This window comes from Psammomys obesus, unplaced genomic scaffold, assembly GCF_907164565.1.
Source record: "Psammomys obesus unplaced genomic scaffold, mPsaObe1.curated_primary_1811, whole genome shotgun sequence".
In the NCBI taxonomy this organism is placed as follows: domain Eukaryota; kingdom Metazoa; phylum Chordata; class Mammalia; order Rodentia; family Muridae; genus Psammomys; species Psammomys obesus.
Genome location: NW_026596046.1, coordinates 7,238,300 through 7,255,123, shown reverse-complemented (window position 1 = coordinate 7,255,123; position 16,824 = coordinate 7,238,300). Strand labels below are relative to the sequence as shown.

General features: G+C 42.7%; 1 protein-coding gene across 1 annotated transcript; it reads left to right on the top strand.

Moving 5' to 3' along the window:
- Positions 1–5: 5 nt before the first annotated feature.
- On the top strand, positions 6–12,351 carry Arrdc4 (arrestin domain containing 4). The gene is made up of 8 exons (XM_055623571.1): positions 6–423; positions 4,122–4,188; positions 4,409–4,556; positions 6,671–6,773; positions 7,473–7,729; positions 8,240–8,402; positions 9,257–9,411; positions 9,774–12,351. Exons 1-8 carry the CDS (start codon positions 126–128, stop codon positions 9,828–9,830), a joined length of 1,248 nt encoding a protein of 415 aa, XP_055479546.1. The 5' UTR covers positions 6–125; the 3' UTR covers positions 9,831–12,351.
- The last annotated feature ends 4,473 nt before the right edge of the window (positions 12,352–16,824 follow it).

Here is a 16,824-nt window from a genome sequence, read left to right as displayed (position 1 = left end):
CGGGTGTTTCACCCGGCTGGGCGCTGCGGCCGCGGTGGCCCTGGGTGACAGCAGCGCCGCGGAGCTGGCTACCCGGTCCCGGGGCCACTGCCGATCTCGGTGGCGGAGCAGCATCGCCCGGCGGGATGGGAGGCGAGGCGACGGCCGATGGTCCCCGGGGCCGTGTCAAGAGTCTGGGGCTGGTGTTCGAAGATGAGAGCAAGGGCTGCTACTCCAGTGGCGAGACGGTGGCCGGGCACGTGCTGCTCGAGGCGGCCGAGCCCGTGGCCCTGCGCGGGCTGCGTCTGGAGGCCCAGGGCCGTGCCACCTCTGCCTGGGGCCAGAGCGCTGGGGCCAGGGTCTGCACCGGTGGCGCCGCCCCCGCCGCCTCCTCGGTGGTGGAGTACTTGAACCTGCGCTTGAGTCTGCTCCAGGCCCCTGCTGGTGAGCCTGGGAGATTCCCAGGGAGGACAAGGGAGGGGGCGCGCCTCCAGGGGTGGGGGCGGGTGGCACTGAGGGAAGCTTCTGGAAGAGGACTCATCGGTACTGTCACGGGTGCAGGGCGGGAGGCCAAGCCTGTGGCCCTACCTGGCTTCTTGGAGAGGCCAGACCCCTTGTCTGGGGCTGTGCCTTTGCACCTAGCCTCCTGGGATCTTCTGGCAACCTGGGAGAGAAGTGAGCCGTTGCCATGGGAACCCGCGATTAGACTGTCTGGGTTCTAGGTCCTTCCTGACCTGGAGGCGTAGAAGGTGGAACGACCACCCGTGGGGTTGGTTCCATTCTGTGGTCTCCAGGGTTTGATGGCCCTCTACTCCTTCCTATCCTGACCCTAGACGACTCTGTCCGCGACGATTTGCAGAAAGGAGAGGGAAGTGGTACTTGGGTAGTTAAAGAGGAATGTTCCCTGTCTGGGGAGCCAGCATCTTACTAAGTCATCTCTTCCTGTACCTCCTCTTCCTCTTGCCTTTCAGAAAGGCCTTTGGAGACAAGGACGATTTGGGCATTAATGAGTTACCCCTTCCTGTTCACTCTGACTTGCCCAAAAGTGCCTGTGCATATGTATGTTGGGTTAAGTGCTAGGTACATAGAACTGATTGTGTTTCGTCATGAAGATGCTAGTAACAAGTGAGTCAGTCTTCTCTCAGTGGAAACTACTGTAAACTTTTACCTGTCTGCCTCACCAACTTGTACCTGTCAAATGCCTTAAGCTTACTACTTACTGTATCTTATCCTCCTGTGGAGAAGTACAATGTCCACAGCTATATCCTCAAGTATGTACCCAGCAGAAGCTGTCTTTTGGATAAAGGGGTGTGGCAGGTGACAGCTCCTACCACCAGGGTGTCCTTTCCTCCCTGTGGAGTCTTTTTCTCTCAGTGATTATAGCCAACAGGGAGTTAAAGATGGCTGGCTGGAGGGAAGGCCATGGAAGAGAGATGTAAACAGCTTTTATGTCAAAGAGTCAGACTCTGAGACCATACCCACCAAGAAACTAGAAGCAAAATTAGAAGCATTGAACCTGGGATGAGAAATCAGGATCGCTTTGGTAAAGTCTGGATAGGCTTTTTTTTTTGTTTTTGTTTTTGTTTTTGTTTTTTTATTCACAATAAGATGTTGCCTTGTTCTAATGAGACAGAATTTCTACGTCTAGGCAGCTTCCATTTTCTTAGAATGTGTTATCAGTAGTTACAGTTTACTTAAAGCCAGCTTTTAGATAAGGGGGTAGGGAACATCGCTGTACCAACAACTTGGAAGAACTTAGCAACTTGACACAGATTTTCAGGGTCGTTTACTCCATAAACTAGCTACCATTCAGTGACCTGAGGAGGGTGTTTGTTTGTTTGTTTGTTTGTTTTTTACTGTTGACTCCTAGGAAATGTAATGCTGGGATCTTACCAGAAAACTCTTTAAAATTACTATTCTTATTGAAGCAGTTCAGTGTGGCTGAGCTGCTTCGTGTCTTTGTGAAAAGACTGGGATAGAAAGACCCAGAGACCAAAGCAGAGAGTTGGCTTCAAGACACCCACCAGAGTGACCTTACAAGGACCTTATACCCATTCCACTCCTTCCCACCCCATCTCTAGATCCCAGGGCTCATGACAAACTTTCATTAAGTGCTCTGGATAGAAGTCCTTTAGTGAATGAAGCAGCTTCCTGTGGCATTTGTAGTCCTCAGTGGGCAAAGTGGAACTTATGAGCCACAAAGCAGAAGCAGAAATGGCCACGTTGTACCTCTGTGAATATTTTTAATTAAACCTAGAACTTGAAAAGAGAAAGAAACATTTTTCCAGATATTATAGCGTTTATCCATTTCCTCAAGTGCCTGAGCCCCTTGGAAAGTTGAGGTGCAGAAATATCCCCTGACTCCAGTCCTACAGCTCTGCCGGGACCCTCCTGAGGCTTGTGGGGTCATTTCTGCATAGTGGGAGTCTCTGGGACACATGCTGTATCATACTACTTAATCTGACCCCATGTCCTCCTGACTAGTTACTGTTCACCTTGCCTTCAGGTCCTCTGCCTGGGATGTCTTTCTATGCAAAGTGGACCCATGTTCCTTGTTTCCCCTTAATGTAGTGGGTATTGAAAAGTAGAGCAGTGGATAGAAACAAATGCTGAGACTCACAGCCAAACACTTGGCAGCATGCAGGAAACCTGTAAAGAGTAGGGGTAATGATAGAGGGACCTGGAGGGGACAGGAACTCTACAAAGAGACCAACAGAGCCAATTAACCTGGGCCCAGCGAGGGTGGGCTTGTGGAGACTGAAGCACCAATCAAGGACCATGCATGGACTGGATCTAGGCCCCCTGTACATATGCACCTGATGGGCAGCTTGGTCTTCATGTGGGTTCCCTAGTAAGGAGAACAGGGGCTGTCTCTGTCAAGGACTCTGTTGCCTGATTTTCGATCCCTTCCCCTGCAGGGCTGCCTTGCCAGGCCACTGAGATAGAGGGTGCACTCAGTGACTTGATGTACTGGAGTGGGTTGCTGGGGGGGGAGCTCCCCTTTTTAGAGGGGTAGAGGAGAGGGAATAGGGGGAAGAGGAAAGAAGGGTGGGAGGAAAGGAGGGACAGGCCTATGATTGGGAATAAATAAATTAAAAAAATAAAAGAAAAGAGAGAGAGAGATTTAGGAGACCACCGTTGGGCCAATAATGCATTCTTATTTTCTGAAACTACAGCATTGAGATACTGTGATGTTGGTAATTAAATAAACCAAAGAAACCCACCTTCTTAGTGGTTCTGATCACATAAAGTAGAAACATAAATTCAGGTAACAAGACAAAAGCCAGACCAAGTTGTCTGCCATCTTTTCTCACCTTGCTTCCTCCACCGAAGTGGAGGAAAGTTGGCCATGCACCACAGAGAGCCACTGAGGAGAGCGGAAGCTGCAGGGTCCACTTTGGATCCACGTTAAACAGACAGACGGTGGGCGTTTTTCATGGGTGCCGGTGGTGCCTCTGGTCTTAACACCATCCATCTGTGTACTTTGACCTTTGCTCAGTAAGCAGCCTCTACATGAAGGTGAATGATGCTAACAAGAAAGGGGAAGGAACCATGCCATGCCTTGAAAATTCTACTCTTACCTCCGAGAAACCCCGTCAATCTCAGTAGAGCTAAAGGTGAAGAGCTGCCTCTTGCTGCTTTGGCTGTCTTATTTATAACTATTACTAATACCGTTCCCAAGCTTTCTATCTCTGTCCAAAGAACGCGTAATATGATTATTGTAGTGTAGCCAATGAAATGTAACTCATCAATTAGTTTTAGGGACAATTTAATGTCCACATCTCATGTTAGTATAGACAGGGTAACATCCATGTGTGTGCATGTGTCTGTACATAAGAATACACACTGCATGTGTTTATGCACTGTACATGTGTATTGGAACTCTTGGCCCTAGATAACACTTGATGTTAAATGCATAACTGATCATCTTGTGGATAGAATGGGTGTGTGTGTGTGTGTGTGTTTCTTGGTAAAAGACAAATTTAAATTTAATTCTCCCAATCTGTTTAATGAACTTGTGGAGTGTACTGCCAGAAAAACCACCTTTAAAAAAATATGGCTTAGATTGAAAAAAAGGGAAAAAAAATAACCCTCTTGATTTAATGTTGACCTTAGTTAAGATACGATATGATCTCTTTCAGGTGATGGCATCACTTTATTACAACCTGGAAAGCACGAGTTTCCCTTTCGCTTTCAACTTCCATCTGAGTGAGTGCCGCTCTAAGTTTTCCATGTCCTGTCCCTGCCTGTGTCCATTGTGTAAGCACCCTGGTGTTCCCCAATGCTGAAGTGTGTGCTAATCCTGTGTAACCCTCCCTATACTTCTTTTTTTTTTTTTTCAACCATAACCCACATGTTAATGCATGCTTTTCCTGGCTTGGTGTAGCTGAAAATAAGCTCATAAATCGGTATCTTTGGTTTATTTCAGACCTTTGGCAACATCGTTTACTGGGAAGTATGGGAGTATTCAGTACTGTGTGAGGGCTGTTTTGGAACGACCCCAAGTACCAGATCAGAGTGTAAGAAGAGAGCTCCAGGTTGTCAGTCACGTGGATGTCAACACACCACCCTTACTGGTGAGCTCTCCCTTGCCCTGTCCCTCCCTCTCAATAGTGATGACTGTATTTTCTCAGGGTAGTGATGATCTGCACTGTCACCGTCTGCTGGCTCGGAGAACTGGATGTAACCCATAGGCGTTCACTATAAAGATATGATTCTAGGTTGGGCAAATTACAAATTGTGTGTGTTAATACTATTGATTATGCCCCTGCTGTTCAGAGCTGCTTTTGCCAAAAAGTTACACAGGCTTGAAATGCATTAATGAGCCTTAATAACAATAATGCACAGCAGACGTGGGTTACTGCTCACCAGCATGGCCGCATTCGCAGGACTGTGGTATTCTAAACTCCAATAATAGCAGGTTGAGGAGCAGTAATTACGAAAGAGTACTAATCACACTCAGCCTGTTATTGAAGCCCAGGCCATTATGCTATGTATCCTTCCATTCTGCATGTCATTTTCTAACATTAAGTAAGTGTGTGCAGCTGCCACTGCGGTCCTTTCCCTCACCGTTTCCTTATGACAGATTTGGCCACATTAAGGCATTGAACTTCTAATAATCATCAGGAATACTGTAGGCTGTAAGTAGGATCAGGCTATAAGGAACAACAGAATAGGCAAGATGGGAACTAATGAGCTACATTCTTTTATCTGCACCCATATTATCAAAATAATATAAAATTATACCTTCTACTTTCATGAAAGCTGCTAGAGACCAAATGCATCTTCATTTAAATATGAATGAATGGTGTTATTTTTTACTTCATAGATAATACTGAGATAATTTAAACTTCCCATTGTGACACTGATGTGGCAAAGATGTGTTTTTAGTAATAGATGTTTCTTTTTCTAACTAAAAAATTTAAAGACAAGGGAAAAGCCAACAGCTAAAAGTTTTTAGTTCTTATTTTCACAAGAAGTAGAGTAAATGTTCCCTTTAAGATAACAGATAAGGCCCTGCTTGCATGATTAGCCAGTACCCTGCTCCCTGGCACAGGCACACTTAAATAGCTCCTTAAATCCCGTTTGGAAAACTGGTGACATTAGTAGCTTATATTTTTAAACTTATGTAGAATTTTTAAACTTTTCCTAAAATTGCCAGGGTTTTCATGGGAAATCACTTCTTGAGGTGTTTTTGTTTTGTTTTGTTTTTGTCAAAAACAGACACTTGACCTTTTTACTGTAATTTCTAAAATAAGTGAAAAATAAAAGATGACCAGCCATGGTATTTTACAGACAGCTTTTGCTTTTGCAAACAGATCATTTAAGCTCCACCCGAGTGTTCTTCTGTCTTTGAAGACTAGAGTCTGTAATAGGGAGGATCTGCTGACATCGGGCGTGTGGCTGCACACTAGTCCAAGAACCCTTCAGATTCCTGTCTGACATGAACTCTGTAGAAAACAAAACGATGATTTTCTTATCCCATGAAGCATCTGCCACGCTGTGTGACATTCTGATTATCGGTTTCTATATCGTTCCTCCTTTCTTCCGATCTTTACATTGTCTTAAAACCCAATGCTTTCATGCTAATAAGAAGGCTCGGGGGTAAGAGTGCTTACTGTGAAAGTAAGAAAACCTGAGTTCAAATCCCCAGCTCCCGTGCAGAAGCTGGGGGTGGGGTCATACATGCCGATAGCCCCAGAATTTGGGCATGAAGACGGTGGATCCCAGGGGGTCACGGACAGGCTACCAGCCCGCATTAACTGAGAGACCTTGCAAACAAGGAAAGAAAATGGGGGGGAGACTCTGAGCGTTTTCCTCTGCCTCCTGCATGCCCTGGCCTGGATGTGAACACCTGCACGCACCCTTGTACCGATGCCTCACCACACCCACCACACACACAGTGACAGTTCTGTAACATTTACAGTAGGAATAGGACCCTGGCTCACTTTTCTAAAGGATGTTGTGTCATTTCCTAGAAACACAATAACTTCAGGATAAAGTAGGGTGATGTCATTAGTTGGAAGCTGAAACTTCACACTAGGTTCCCTAAGAGGGAAATGGTTTCATACATACATGTATTTCATACATGAGAATGTGAAACATAGATATTTCTTTATAAAAATTACTTAAGAGAATATAAGTTCTCGTCAGTGGTTTAACTAAAGTCCTTTTGTTTACAACTTTCAAGACTCCTATGCTGAAAACGCAAGAAAAAATGGTTGGCTGTTGGATTTTCACTTCTGGCCCCGTGTCACTGAGTGTCAAAATTGAAAGAAAGGGCTACTGTAATGGTAAGTAACACATGTGAAAAAGTCCAGATGGAAAGCTCATTGATTTCACTAGATAATTTAAGCAATTTAAAACAGTAAGTTTTGTAATCTTTGAAGTACACTGTACTTTAAAATATAAGTAATTAACATTTACATATTTTAAGGGTATGTATAATAGGCCCTAACAAAACTCCTGTCTTTTTCTGACTGTAAGCTTGTTGCTTTCTAAGAGAAGGAAACTCAGGAGAGTGGGGAAAGGCTGGAACTTATCTTAACGTTACAAAAGAAAGTACAGAGCTCTGGGAGAGCAAGACTATAGCTGTGTAGTATTGTGACTGGCTTGCCTGCCTCATCCTGAGAAGCAAGCACTTTGCTCACTGATGGGCAGGTTTTCATTCCATGGACCCTCGCTGCTTCCTCGTAAGCTCTGTGCTTAGACTCCTACTGCATCATTTCTCTGTATGCCTTGTCTTCATTTATACATACTGCTTATTTATATACCTTGAGGTAACACTGTTATTGTCTTTTTACATTGGAAAAGTGAATAGTGCAATTGGTATAAAATGTCACCTTCTGCACTGAACGTCTATTCCTCTCCCTAAGACTTCCCATGGAAGCTTCCAGCCAGGGCTTCAGTAGTGTTGGGCTGTTGCAGTCTTCACTGATGCTTTGATTTTATGAAGCATCCCCGAATCCATCTCATTTCTCTTCTTTCTTTAGGAGAAGCTATTCCCATATATGCAGAAATAGAGAATTGTTCATCTCGTCTGATTGTTCCTAAGGCAGCCATATTCCAAACCCAGACATATTTGGCTAGTGGAAAGACAAAGACAGTCCGGCACAGGGTTGCCAATGTCCGAGGAAACCACATTGGTTCTGGGAGTACGGACACATGGAATGGGAAGATGCTGAAGATTCCACCTGTCACTCCATCCATTCTGGATTGCTGCATTATCAGAGTGGACTACTCCTTAGCTGTACGCAGAGCTTCTTGAATAATTAAAATGCATAAAACCGAGAGCAGAAAGCCACATGATTGCAAATAATATCTCCAGTTATTCCATCAATACTCTGGAAAATGTTAGCATTGCTACCATTTATTGGTATATGAAGATTGGCCTTACTGTTAAAAATCTCTATCTACCTGGAGGGTTTAATGCAGTAACCTTAAAAGGATTTAGGTAATGTGAGGAGCGTTTGTTACACTGAAACCTAGATTTTACTTTCCAGGCTTGTTACAAGTCATGCCAACTTACAGTGAAACAGGTGAAGGCCACATTTCCCTGTCACAAGGTTGTCCTGTAGATGGTGAAGTCTTCATTTTGTTTGTTCAGGACACATTACATTTGTCCTCATGGTGGCTTGGTGGGAGACAAAAGCACTTGTTCTATGAAAAGGAAGATGAATTGGCTTAGTTCCCATGAGGTTTGCCCTAAGTCTGTGCCTTTCTCTCCCTCACACATGCTTTTTCCTCTTATACGTATTAGGTATACATTCACATTCCTGGTGCTAAAAAATTGATGCTGGAGCTGCCCTTGGTTATTGGTACGATTCCGTACAGTGGCTTTGGCCGCAGAAACAGCAGTGTTGCAAGCCAGTTCAGTATGGACATGAGCTGGTTGGCGCTGGCACTGCCAGAGCAGCCGGAAGGTAAAACATCCAAGTCTTTCTCTGTGAAGTTTTAAATGAGACTAGCTGATAACGGAGCATGACAGAAATGGGTTCACGTGTCAGCTGTCCCCACCGCATTGGTGTTCTTCGGGCTGTGCCCAAATGCCTGAAAAGCAGGCACTAAAAGGAAGAAGGGTTTACTTACAGTTTCAAGGTACAGACTAGTAAGGCGGTGCGCACAGTTTTAGCTGGGGCTGCAGGAGTGTGAGGCAGCTGCTCACATTGCAGCCATGGTCTGGAAGCAGAGAGGTCAGTGCTGGTGCCCAGGGTGCCCCGGCCCTCTTCGCTGAGTCTGGAACCCTGTCACATCCAAGTGGTTCTTCTGCAGTTCAGTCTCGGAAGCGCTGTCATAGACATGGCCGGTGTCTTAGGTAATTCTAAATCCAGTCAGGTTGACAGTGAGGACAAACCATCACAACTACCCTGCAGTCTTATACTGCGAAAACTTATGTAACATTCCTGGAAAAGGAACCTTGAATGTTTACACAAAGCTAATGACAAACCCAGGAGTAAAATGGACATGTCCTAAGGCTAACTTATCATATCATAGCAATGAGAAATGCTTAAAATAAAAGTATAGACTGTTATATATTTTCTATAGCTACATCTCATAGGTATTTGTGTGCTTTGATTGTAATATGTAGATCACAAAAAAAACGGAATCTAATTGAAAGTAGGATAATCAGTATTAGTAGCTGTGTATCAAGGGAACCACATCTTGTCATGGCCACAGTGTCTTCAGTTTGGCTCAATCTCTTGTTTTTGTCAGAGGTGAGAAAACACAAATTGATTGTTGCATGGATTTCTTAGCTCAAACTCCATTTCTGTTTCAGCACCACCAAATTATGCAGATGTGGTATCAGAAGAAGAATTCTCCCGACACATTCCTCCGTACCCTCAGCCCCCAGACTGTGAGGGAGAGACCTGCTACTCTATGTTCGCCTGCATACAAGAATTCCGGTTCCAGCCTCCACCTCTTTACTCAGAGGTAAAGAAAATTAGATTCGTCATGCTGTCTGCGGACAATCACTTGCTCCATTCATTAATGTGCTGTCGCTGACTCATAATTGGTAGGGTATATGCATAAACTTGTTCTTACAGTGTTGATAGATTATCACAACCAACCACTTAGCACATCTTCTGGTGTGTTGCTTGTGATCTCTGGCATGCATGTGCAGTATTGTGGATTGCCTTGAAGATGTTTTATTTAGCCATGGAAGATAACTCAGCAGCCAGAGGAAGACTTAATGACAGGTTTTGAGCAACCCAGCCTTACAGCTATCATGTAATTAGAAGTAGGTAGGAGAACGACAGTGCTGTAGCCATCACCTCGCTCTTTTGTCTCTGCAGGTTGATCCACATCCTGGGGATGCCCAAGAGTCCCAGCCTGTTTCCTTCATTCTCTGAACAGACTCCAGAATTCACTGTGTTGTTACTTACATCGAATATTGGTTCTTTCACCTGCCTTGCTATAGGAGAGAAAGTTAACTTCAGAATATCAATGAACTTCAAATCTGAAGGTGACAGAAATGAAAGAATATGAGAACATTTTAATAGGCCAGTAGGATGGTTAAAAAAGTTTATAGGGTGGGGTCACTTGTCCCGTTTAAAAGTGGGTGGAAACATGAGTTGAAAAACTGGAAGTCCTGGTGGTGGGAGAGGAAGTGAAAGAATGCCCACACTGTTGGAGAGAGGAGTCTTAAGGAATTGGAATGTTGCTGGTGTATGCTCTGACCAGGGCTCACACACAGTTGGGAACTTAGGGACTTGGTAGGAAGATTTTATGTAGGGGACAAGACAGCCTTGGAGTGAGTGTGAATGAGGAGGTGGTCTAATTTCAATGCAATTGAGGTCCCCATGTTTTGGGGTCTTCATGATTTCTTATGTTACCAGAGCAAGGATGGAGGTCTTTGAAAGTATCCTTTCTGGATTCAGGGGTCATGTGAGACCTGATGAAGTGACAATGTTTCCACTCTTTCGTGGGGAGGTTAAAATGTACTTTGGAAATTGGTTCTACTGTGTTAGGAAGCCTAGAAGGAATTCCTTAAAAACTTCCCATATCAAAAGGAAAAAGAGTTCTCGCATGAAAGTGTGTTGTGAAAGCCTGTACTTCTTACACCTTTAAGAACTTCTGCAGGATATATGTTTGATTTTCCTCATCCCTTATTTACCTAGGGAATATTAGAAAAAAAAAAAAAGAAGGGTAGGCCTGACATCTTTAGGATACCCGATACCTACACAAAACAGAGTGTTTTCTTATCCTACCTCTAGTGGCTTTGTCGGACCTGCTTTCAAAAGCCCAGGCCTGATTGACCTCTGGAGCTTCTGCTGTATGCACTTAGACTCCTCTCAGCCTGTCACTTGATCTGAAACTAGATCAAGGAAAAATTCCATGAGCTCAGCATTAAATAGAAATAAATATGAACACCTAAGCTCTTAAAAGAAATCCCAAATCAAAAGAGGACAGGAGCACGCGTGAACTTGGTCCCTGTAAAGAGGCTTCAGTGGGTGGACGGCGATTGCTGTGTTGTACATTCTTATTCTAGTTCGTTAGTAACTTCATTTCAACTGTGATTTCTTTGAAAAACTTGTTTGGTGCAATATTTTGTTGCCATTGAGCCTCAGGATATTCAGACCTACAGGACTGTGTTGGTCAGCCGTGTCTTTACCAGCCTCCTCCCTCCTGTACAGGGTCACACCCTCAATCTCTACAGTCTGATGGTCCCATGAGCTGAGAACATTTCTGATACCAGGTGGGAGGGAGATGTCACAGTTGAGACCTGGACTGCCAAATCCTAAGGGTTTACTCTAGAAACCCTGGTGCTTCCCAGGCAGAATGTTGTGCTGCGTCCATCAGGACGATGGATCGATCTTTCAGTCACCTTGTTCTCTTAGAGGTATCCTTCTAGAGTTAAGTTTTGTATTCAAAAGTCAGTGGGCCATTTGTTCAGGGACTTTTGTACCAATATTAGGTAAATGAGAACTTGTCCCCTCTGAGCATACCTCTCTCTTCTGTGGTCATTTTAGTGTCAAACACATGTATTTCATTGTAAGCCATTGTCTACAATGCCAAATGGTATTAATTGCCAGTAATTGTAGTGTGGGAACTACCACAGAACCTTATTTCTTGTTTTGGTCTTTTAAAGATTTGTTGTTGCTTTTTTTTTTTTTCTTTTTGTTGTGTGTCTGTAAACAGTTATGGTTGTTCAAATACTGTCTAAACTTTTTATCTTTGCCGTAGAAAAGATGATGAGCCGTCTTTTGGCTTCCAGACCGTAGTTTACATGCTATGTCAAGACATGGTCCATCTTGAAACCAAAACAAAGGGAAAGAAGGTGGCAGTGTGGGAAGAGAGGCACAGAACAGGTTGGCTCCCTGTAGAAAAGCCACTGCAGTCAGGTTGGTTAGAGAAATCATGAAGCCCCCCGTGAAAGTGAAGCAGAGCTAACAGTGGCATTGACAAGAAGAGCTCAAAGACATAACTTTATAGGGGTCTGTCTGACCCGAAGCTTATAGCCAGGATAACGTGAATGTAGAAAACTACATCAGAAACCCTGAGAATGAAGATAAGACTTTTAGCTGCTAACACTTGCCTGTTTAGTCCCCTTTTGCTCTCGTTTAGTTTGGGAAAAATGAAAAGTGCCCTTAGGATTTTTTTTCTGATGCACAAAGCTTGAGATTCAAAGTGTGCATCCTTTGGCACACACCGGTCTTTCCTTCCATGGGCAGAACTTTACTTTCTGTGTCTTTGTTTTGCACAATAAGAAACTCAGTAGGCAAAGGTTGTGTTTTTGGTAAATTCACTAGCTTTTTAAAATTTTTATTAAAGAATAATAATTTAACCAAGGGGAAAATAAAGATTGTATTTTGTACTCTTGTTTGAACCCCATGGGTTCCTTTTGTTAATAAAATGGTTATACTAATGATATGAGTGACTAGTTTTTTTCCTGTGTTTACTTCAAAGACTGAGTTTAATCATTGTTAACTTAAGGTAAATCAGTAGCCACACACATAATCATGTTATTAAGGTCATTTGTTTATGCATGAGATCAAGAGTAAGGCCCAGCTTGGGGCCTTCTGGGCTAGTGCACGGGGCAGATTTACAAAGGCACACAAATACTAGCAATCCAAGAAGAAAAGTCACTGACTACATGAGTTGAATGTAAACTACATGAGTCAAGGAGAGAAAATATCTTCTCTTTTCCGAATGACAGCAGCTTTAATTCTCAGGTTAGTGTATGCTTGGCCTGCGTCTCAGGAGTGAGTTTACAAACTTCTGGGCTTTCGTGAACAGTATTGACCTAGCAGATGCCTCCTTTTTATGTGAATACATAGGGCGATATTAAAAGGAAGATGTGATGCTAATGCATCTCAAGAAATCTGCCCAGACCTAGGTCTGATTAAAATTAATGTTTGCTAAACTGTGGCGGATAGCCTGGTTTATTTGTATCCACTTGTTTTTAATCTCTGATATGGCCTTACGCCAGCATCTGTGAATCCACATATGTCATGCACAAAACAATTGAAATACTTGTCTTATCATATATAACGTGGATAACTTTACAAGATTACCACTAAGGTTTCTGTAGTTTGTACTGGAAAACAGTGGCTTGTAAAGTTTCCAACAAGACCAGACACTGCTGAGAAATTGGGACACAGCTCTCCAGTTACCAATGAGTTCACCAAAACCAGAAGGGGGAACGCTAGAGCTTGGCCCACATTCTCCAGGAGATCTCTACTTGCTCCGAAATCTCCTGAGTCTACACTTTTAAGGAAGCAAAGAAAACAGCCATTGCTCCATTTGCACAGCTTGGGGGTTATAGACCTGGATGCTAGGCTTGTGGTAAATCAAGTCTTTGGTGTTTATATGCAAAAGGCCCGCCTCCAGAAAGGACCGCAATCTGCCTAAATCGCTTCCTAAGTATGTTTAATTAGAAGTTGGGATTCCTTATTCAATACAAGATCTAAAGCCTCCGCATTTCGAAATAATTATAGCCTCATTGCAAAAGCAGTAGACCAAAGTCCTCTAAGCCCATCACCCAGCCTCCCCCAGTGCTGCCATCTTACACAACAAGGACAGTAGCCAAGCCACAACACTGACACAGAACAGAAGGCTTTTGCATACACTCATTTTTTCAGCTTACACTTTTGTGTACAGCTCTATGACATGTTACCACATGTGTAGGTTCCTGTAATCACTGCCACAATCGAGATTGAAAACTGCTCCATCATCATGAAGAAACTCCTCGGGGCTGACTCCAATCACACCTCCCTTTTTTTCCTCTAGCCCCACCCCCACTGCTCTGTTCACTATCTCGTGTTTTGCCATTTTTAGAATGCTAGATATAAAAGTTCATTCAGTCCATACCTTCCTGAGATTTTGTTTTTCATTCCACGTAGCTACTTGAGAGGCACACACTTTGCTGCCTGCAATAACAGATTGTACCTTCATATTTGAGCTGAGATATTTACAAGCAGAGATTAACGACTACTTAACACTTTGTAAATTGCAAATAAAATGTGTAGCAATTTCGTACACAAATTTTATACACATGATACTGTCATGCATAGTTCAGGGCTTGAGAACTATTTTTTATCTGGTAGAAAGTACAATTCAGATTTGCACAGACTTTTACGTGTACATCTTCAGCTTCTCAAATTGCTTCAAGAACTTTACCTATACGAGCTGCGGTACTATAGATGAATATGTACTATCTCAGAGATATGTCAGTGATTGAAGACCAGGAGAAACCACACTGAGCTTTTCTTTCTTAAATCAAGCCCCAAATCTGATAAATTTCAACCTAAGGTTGTACTTAGAGGCCACCTTTGCCTTGTGTGTTTGCGTATTAAACTCTGTGGATTTTCTTTCTGTCTGTCCCACTTCTTAGTATCTAATGAAAGAGCGCATATAACAATTTTTAACTACAAATATGCATTTTTCCTAATGTAAAGCAAGAGATTACTTGTTAAGAGTTAAGTTTTTCTGTCCAGGAGAACTTTTAGCCATTTATGCTCACCCAAAGAGTTGGCCCTTAAAATTGGAATTAGTCTTTCAGTTATGAAAAGAGTAAAATGCGTAAGTGCCTGCTGCTGCAGGCACCATCTGCTACTGAAAATAGGCAAAATACTGGTGACTCTCTTGTGCTTGGAATGGCTTTAGCCATTGATATAGGTGCATACAAACGCATGTACACACAGACATCTGGTAATGCATGTGTACATAGATCAATACACACCAACGCACGCAGACACCGTTTTTGCTGGTTCTTTCATCTGTACGCATTGCCTCCAGGCCTGCCTCTGTTTCAGGTATGATTATAAGCTTGGTTTCAAGAGGAAGAAATGCTACCACAAGAATTTCTTGGAAGGGAAGCCATTTCCCACCAACCTTTTCCTAATTCTGTCTAGGTATTTTTCAGAGGTATTGAGGAATTATTGAATAAGTGAACTGAAAGGAGCATATGTCAAAAGTTTGTCTTTTTCTTTGTACGAATTTACCACATGATATAATAATCATGTCTCTACACTTCCCTGAATCATACACTTATTTAGTGAATAAAAGATACAAAATGTTCCATATCAAAACAATGACAATTATAACTCATATGCCACATTTGTTCTTCAAAGATTAAGATTCCTGCTGCATAATAAGATTTCGTTTCGTATTTTGTTTTTCCTCTCCAGGTGTCACAATCCATCTCTTTGTTCATATGCTAACTGATCAATACATGAGCACTATGTGTTCTAGCTATCGCTATAAATACCCGGATTTGCCTCAAATAGTTTAACGATTTGGGTAAATGATATACACAGGTTTATCATCTCTGGATAACAAGCTTCAAAGCAGCATACAAAGGCACATGCCTGCATACACAAGTTCTGCATGTACACACACACATGCACAGAGATACTGCTTGTTGGATAGAGCTTTCACCCTTACCCAAGGATGAGAAAAGCCATCAGCAATGGCACTGTTAACAGGCCAGGGACTACAGAGACTATATACTATTAATATTATTCCCATGGCTAGAAGGACATGAAGCACAAGCTTGATTTTCAGTATCTGATGTACATTGCACAATAAACAGATAAGGGACAAAAACTTGTTCTATAAAGCAATTTTCACAGTTCCATCACACCTCAGTATACTACTTTAGTACAGGAACTGAAATACAAAACAGTAATGTTGACTCCTGAAAGTCTAGCACATCACTGAGATGGGTTTAGGGACCGATACCACTACATATAAGACTTCCATGTGGGGCTGAAGAGATGATCCCATGGTTAAGAGCTTACTGCCCTTGCAGAATACCTGAATCCAGTCCCCAGCACCCACATCAGGCAGCTCACAACTGCTTGTAATGAGTTCCAAGATGCCCCCTCTGACCTCATCAGACACCTACACACACATAATACACAAACTCATGCAGATACATGTAAGTTAAAATAATCTTTAAAAGCAAAGACAGGCAGGCAGACAGAAAGATCAAAAGAAAGAAGGAAGGAAGGAAGGGAGGGAGGAAGGAAGGAAAGAAGGAAGAAACAAACAAACAAAAAGAAAACAGGGAAAATTTTGTTAAAATCCTTGAAAGTTCCAAGGAGACCACAGTTACAGAAAAACCCATAAGGAAGTTAAAATTTATTCTATTTTTTTATTTTATCTGAACCAAACCAAGTCGACAAAGTGTGTGTGTGTGTGTGTGTGTGTGTGTGTGTGTGTGTGTGTGTATACATATAAGAAGTATGTGATTTAAGCTAAAATCTTTTTTTTTTAAATCTTCCTTCGGGAAGGATAAAGGCAAAAAATTCTGGTAACTCTTTTACCTTCTTACATAAGACCAGAATGCTGGGCACCAAGGAAACCTCAGCAGCAAATACTTACCTTCATCTTATCTGATATAACAAAACACCTTGGTCCTGATGTCACAAGATAACTTATCTCCACTGTAAACTGATGTAAACACCCGAAGCTGTTCCCCTAACAGTTGCAAGTTACATCAGATACATACCATGCTTTCCAGAGAACTGATCTCACTGAACCTGAAGCCTTATTTTAAAACAACCAGCTCATAAAATGTCAGTCCTGAAACAAAACAAAAATTATTGCCTCTGCTGGTATTCTTCTGATAGGAATAGTTTAAACAATGTCTGTATACAAAAGGGGGAATTCTGATGACCTCAGACTTGCTCTCTCTGTTGGTCACTTTGTGACCACATAAGTCACAAAGTGAGAAATGTTGAGGGAAGACAAAAAACCTACTTATTAAGCTCTTGGCAGCCTCGGACATCCAGTGATGTGGGACCAATGAACCTTAGCCAGCAAGTGACATTATATCTGTAAACTTTGAGCTTTTGATTATACCAAAACAGCCTCCAGGACAGGTAGTACACATCTAGT

Excerpts from the sequence above, each read along its gene's own strand:
- Arrdc4 (XM_055623571.1), top strand. The coding sequence starts at position 126 with ATGGGAGGCGAGGCGACGGCCGATGGTCCCCGGGGCCGTGTCAAGAGT. Across the intron at positions 424-4,121 it reads TCTGCTCCAGGCCCCTGCTG|GTGATGGCATCACTTTATTA; the intron begins GTGAGCCTGGGA and ends GATCTCTTTCAG. Across the intron at positions 4,189-4,408 it reads CGCTTTCAACTTCCATCTGA|ACCTTTGGCAACATCGTTTA; the intron begins GTGAGTGCCGCT and ends GGTTTATTTCAG.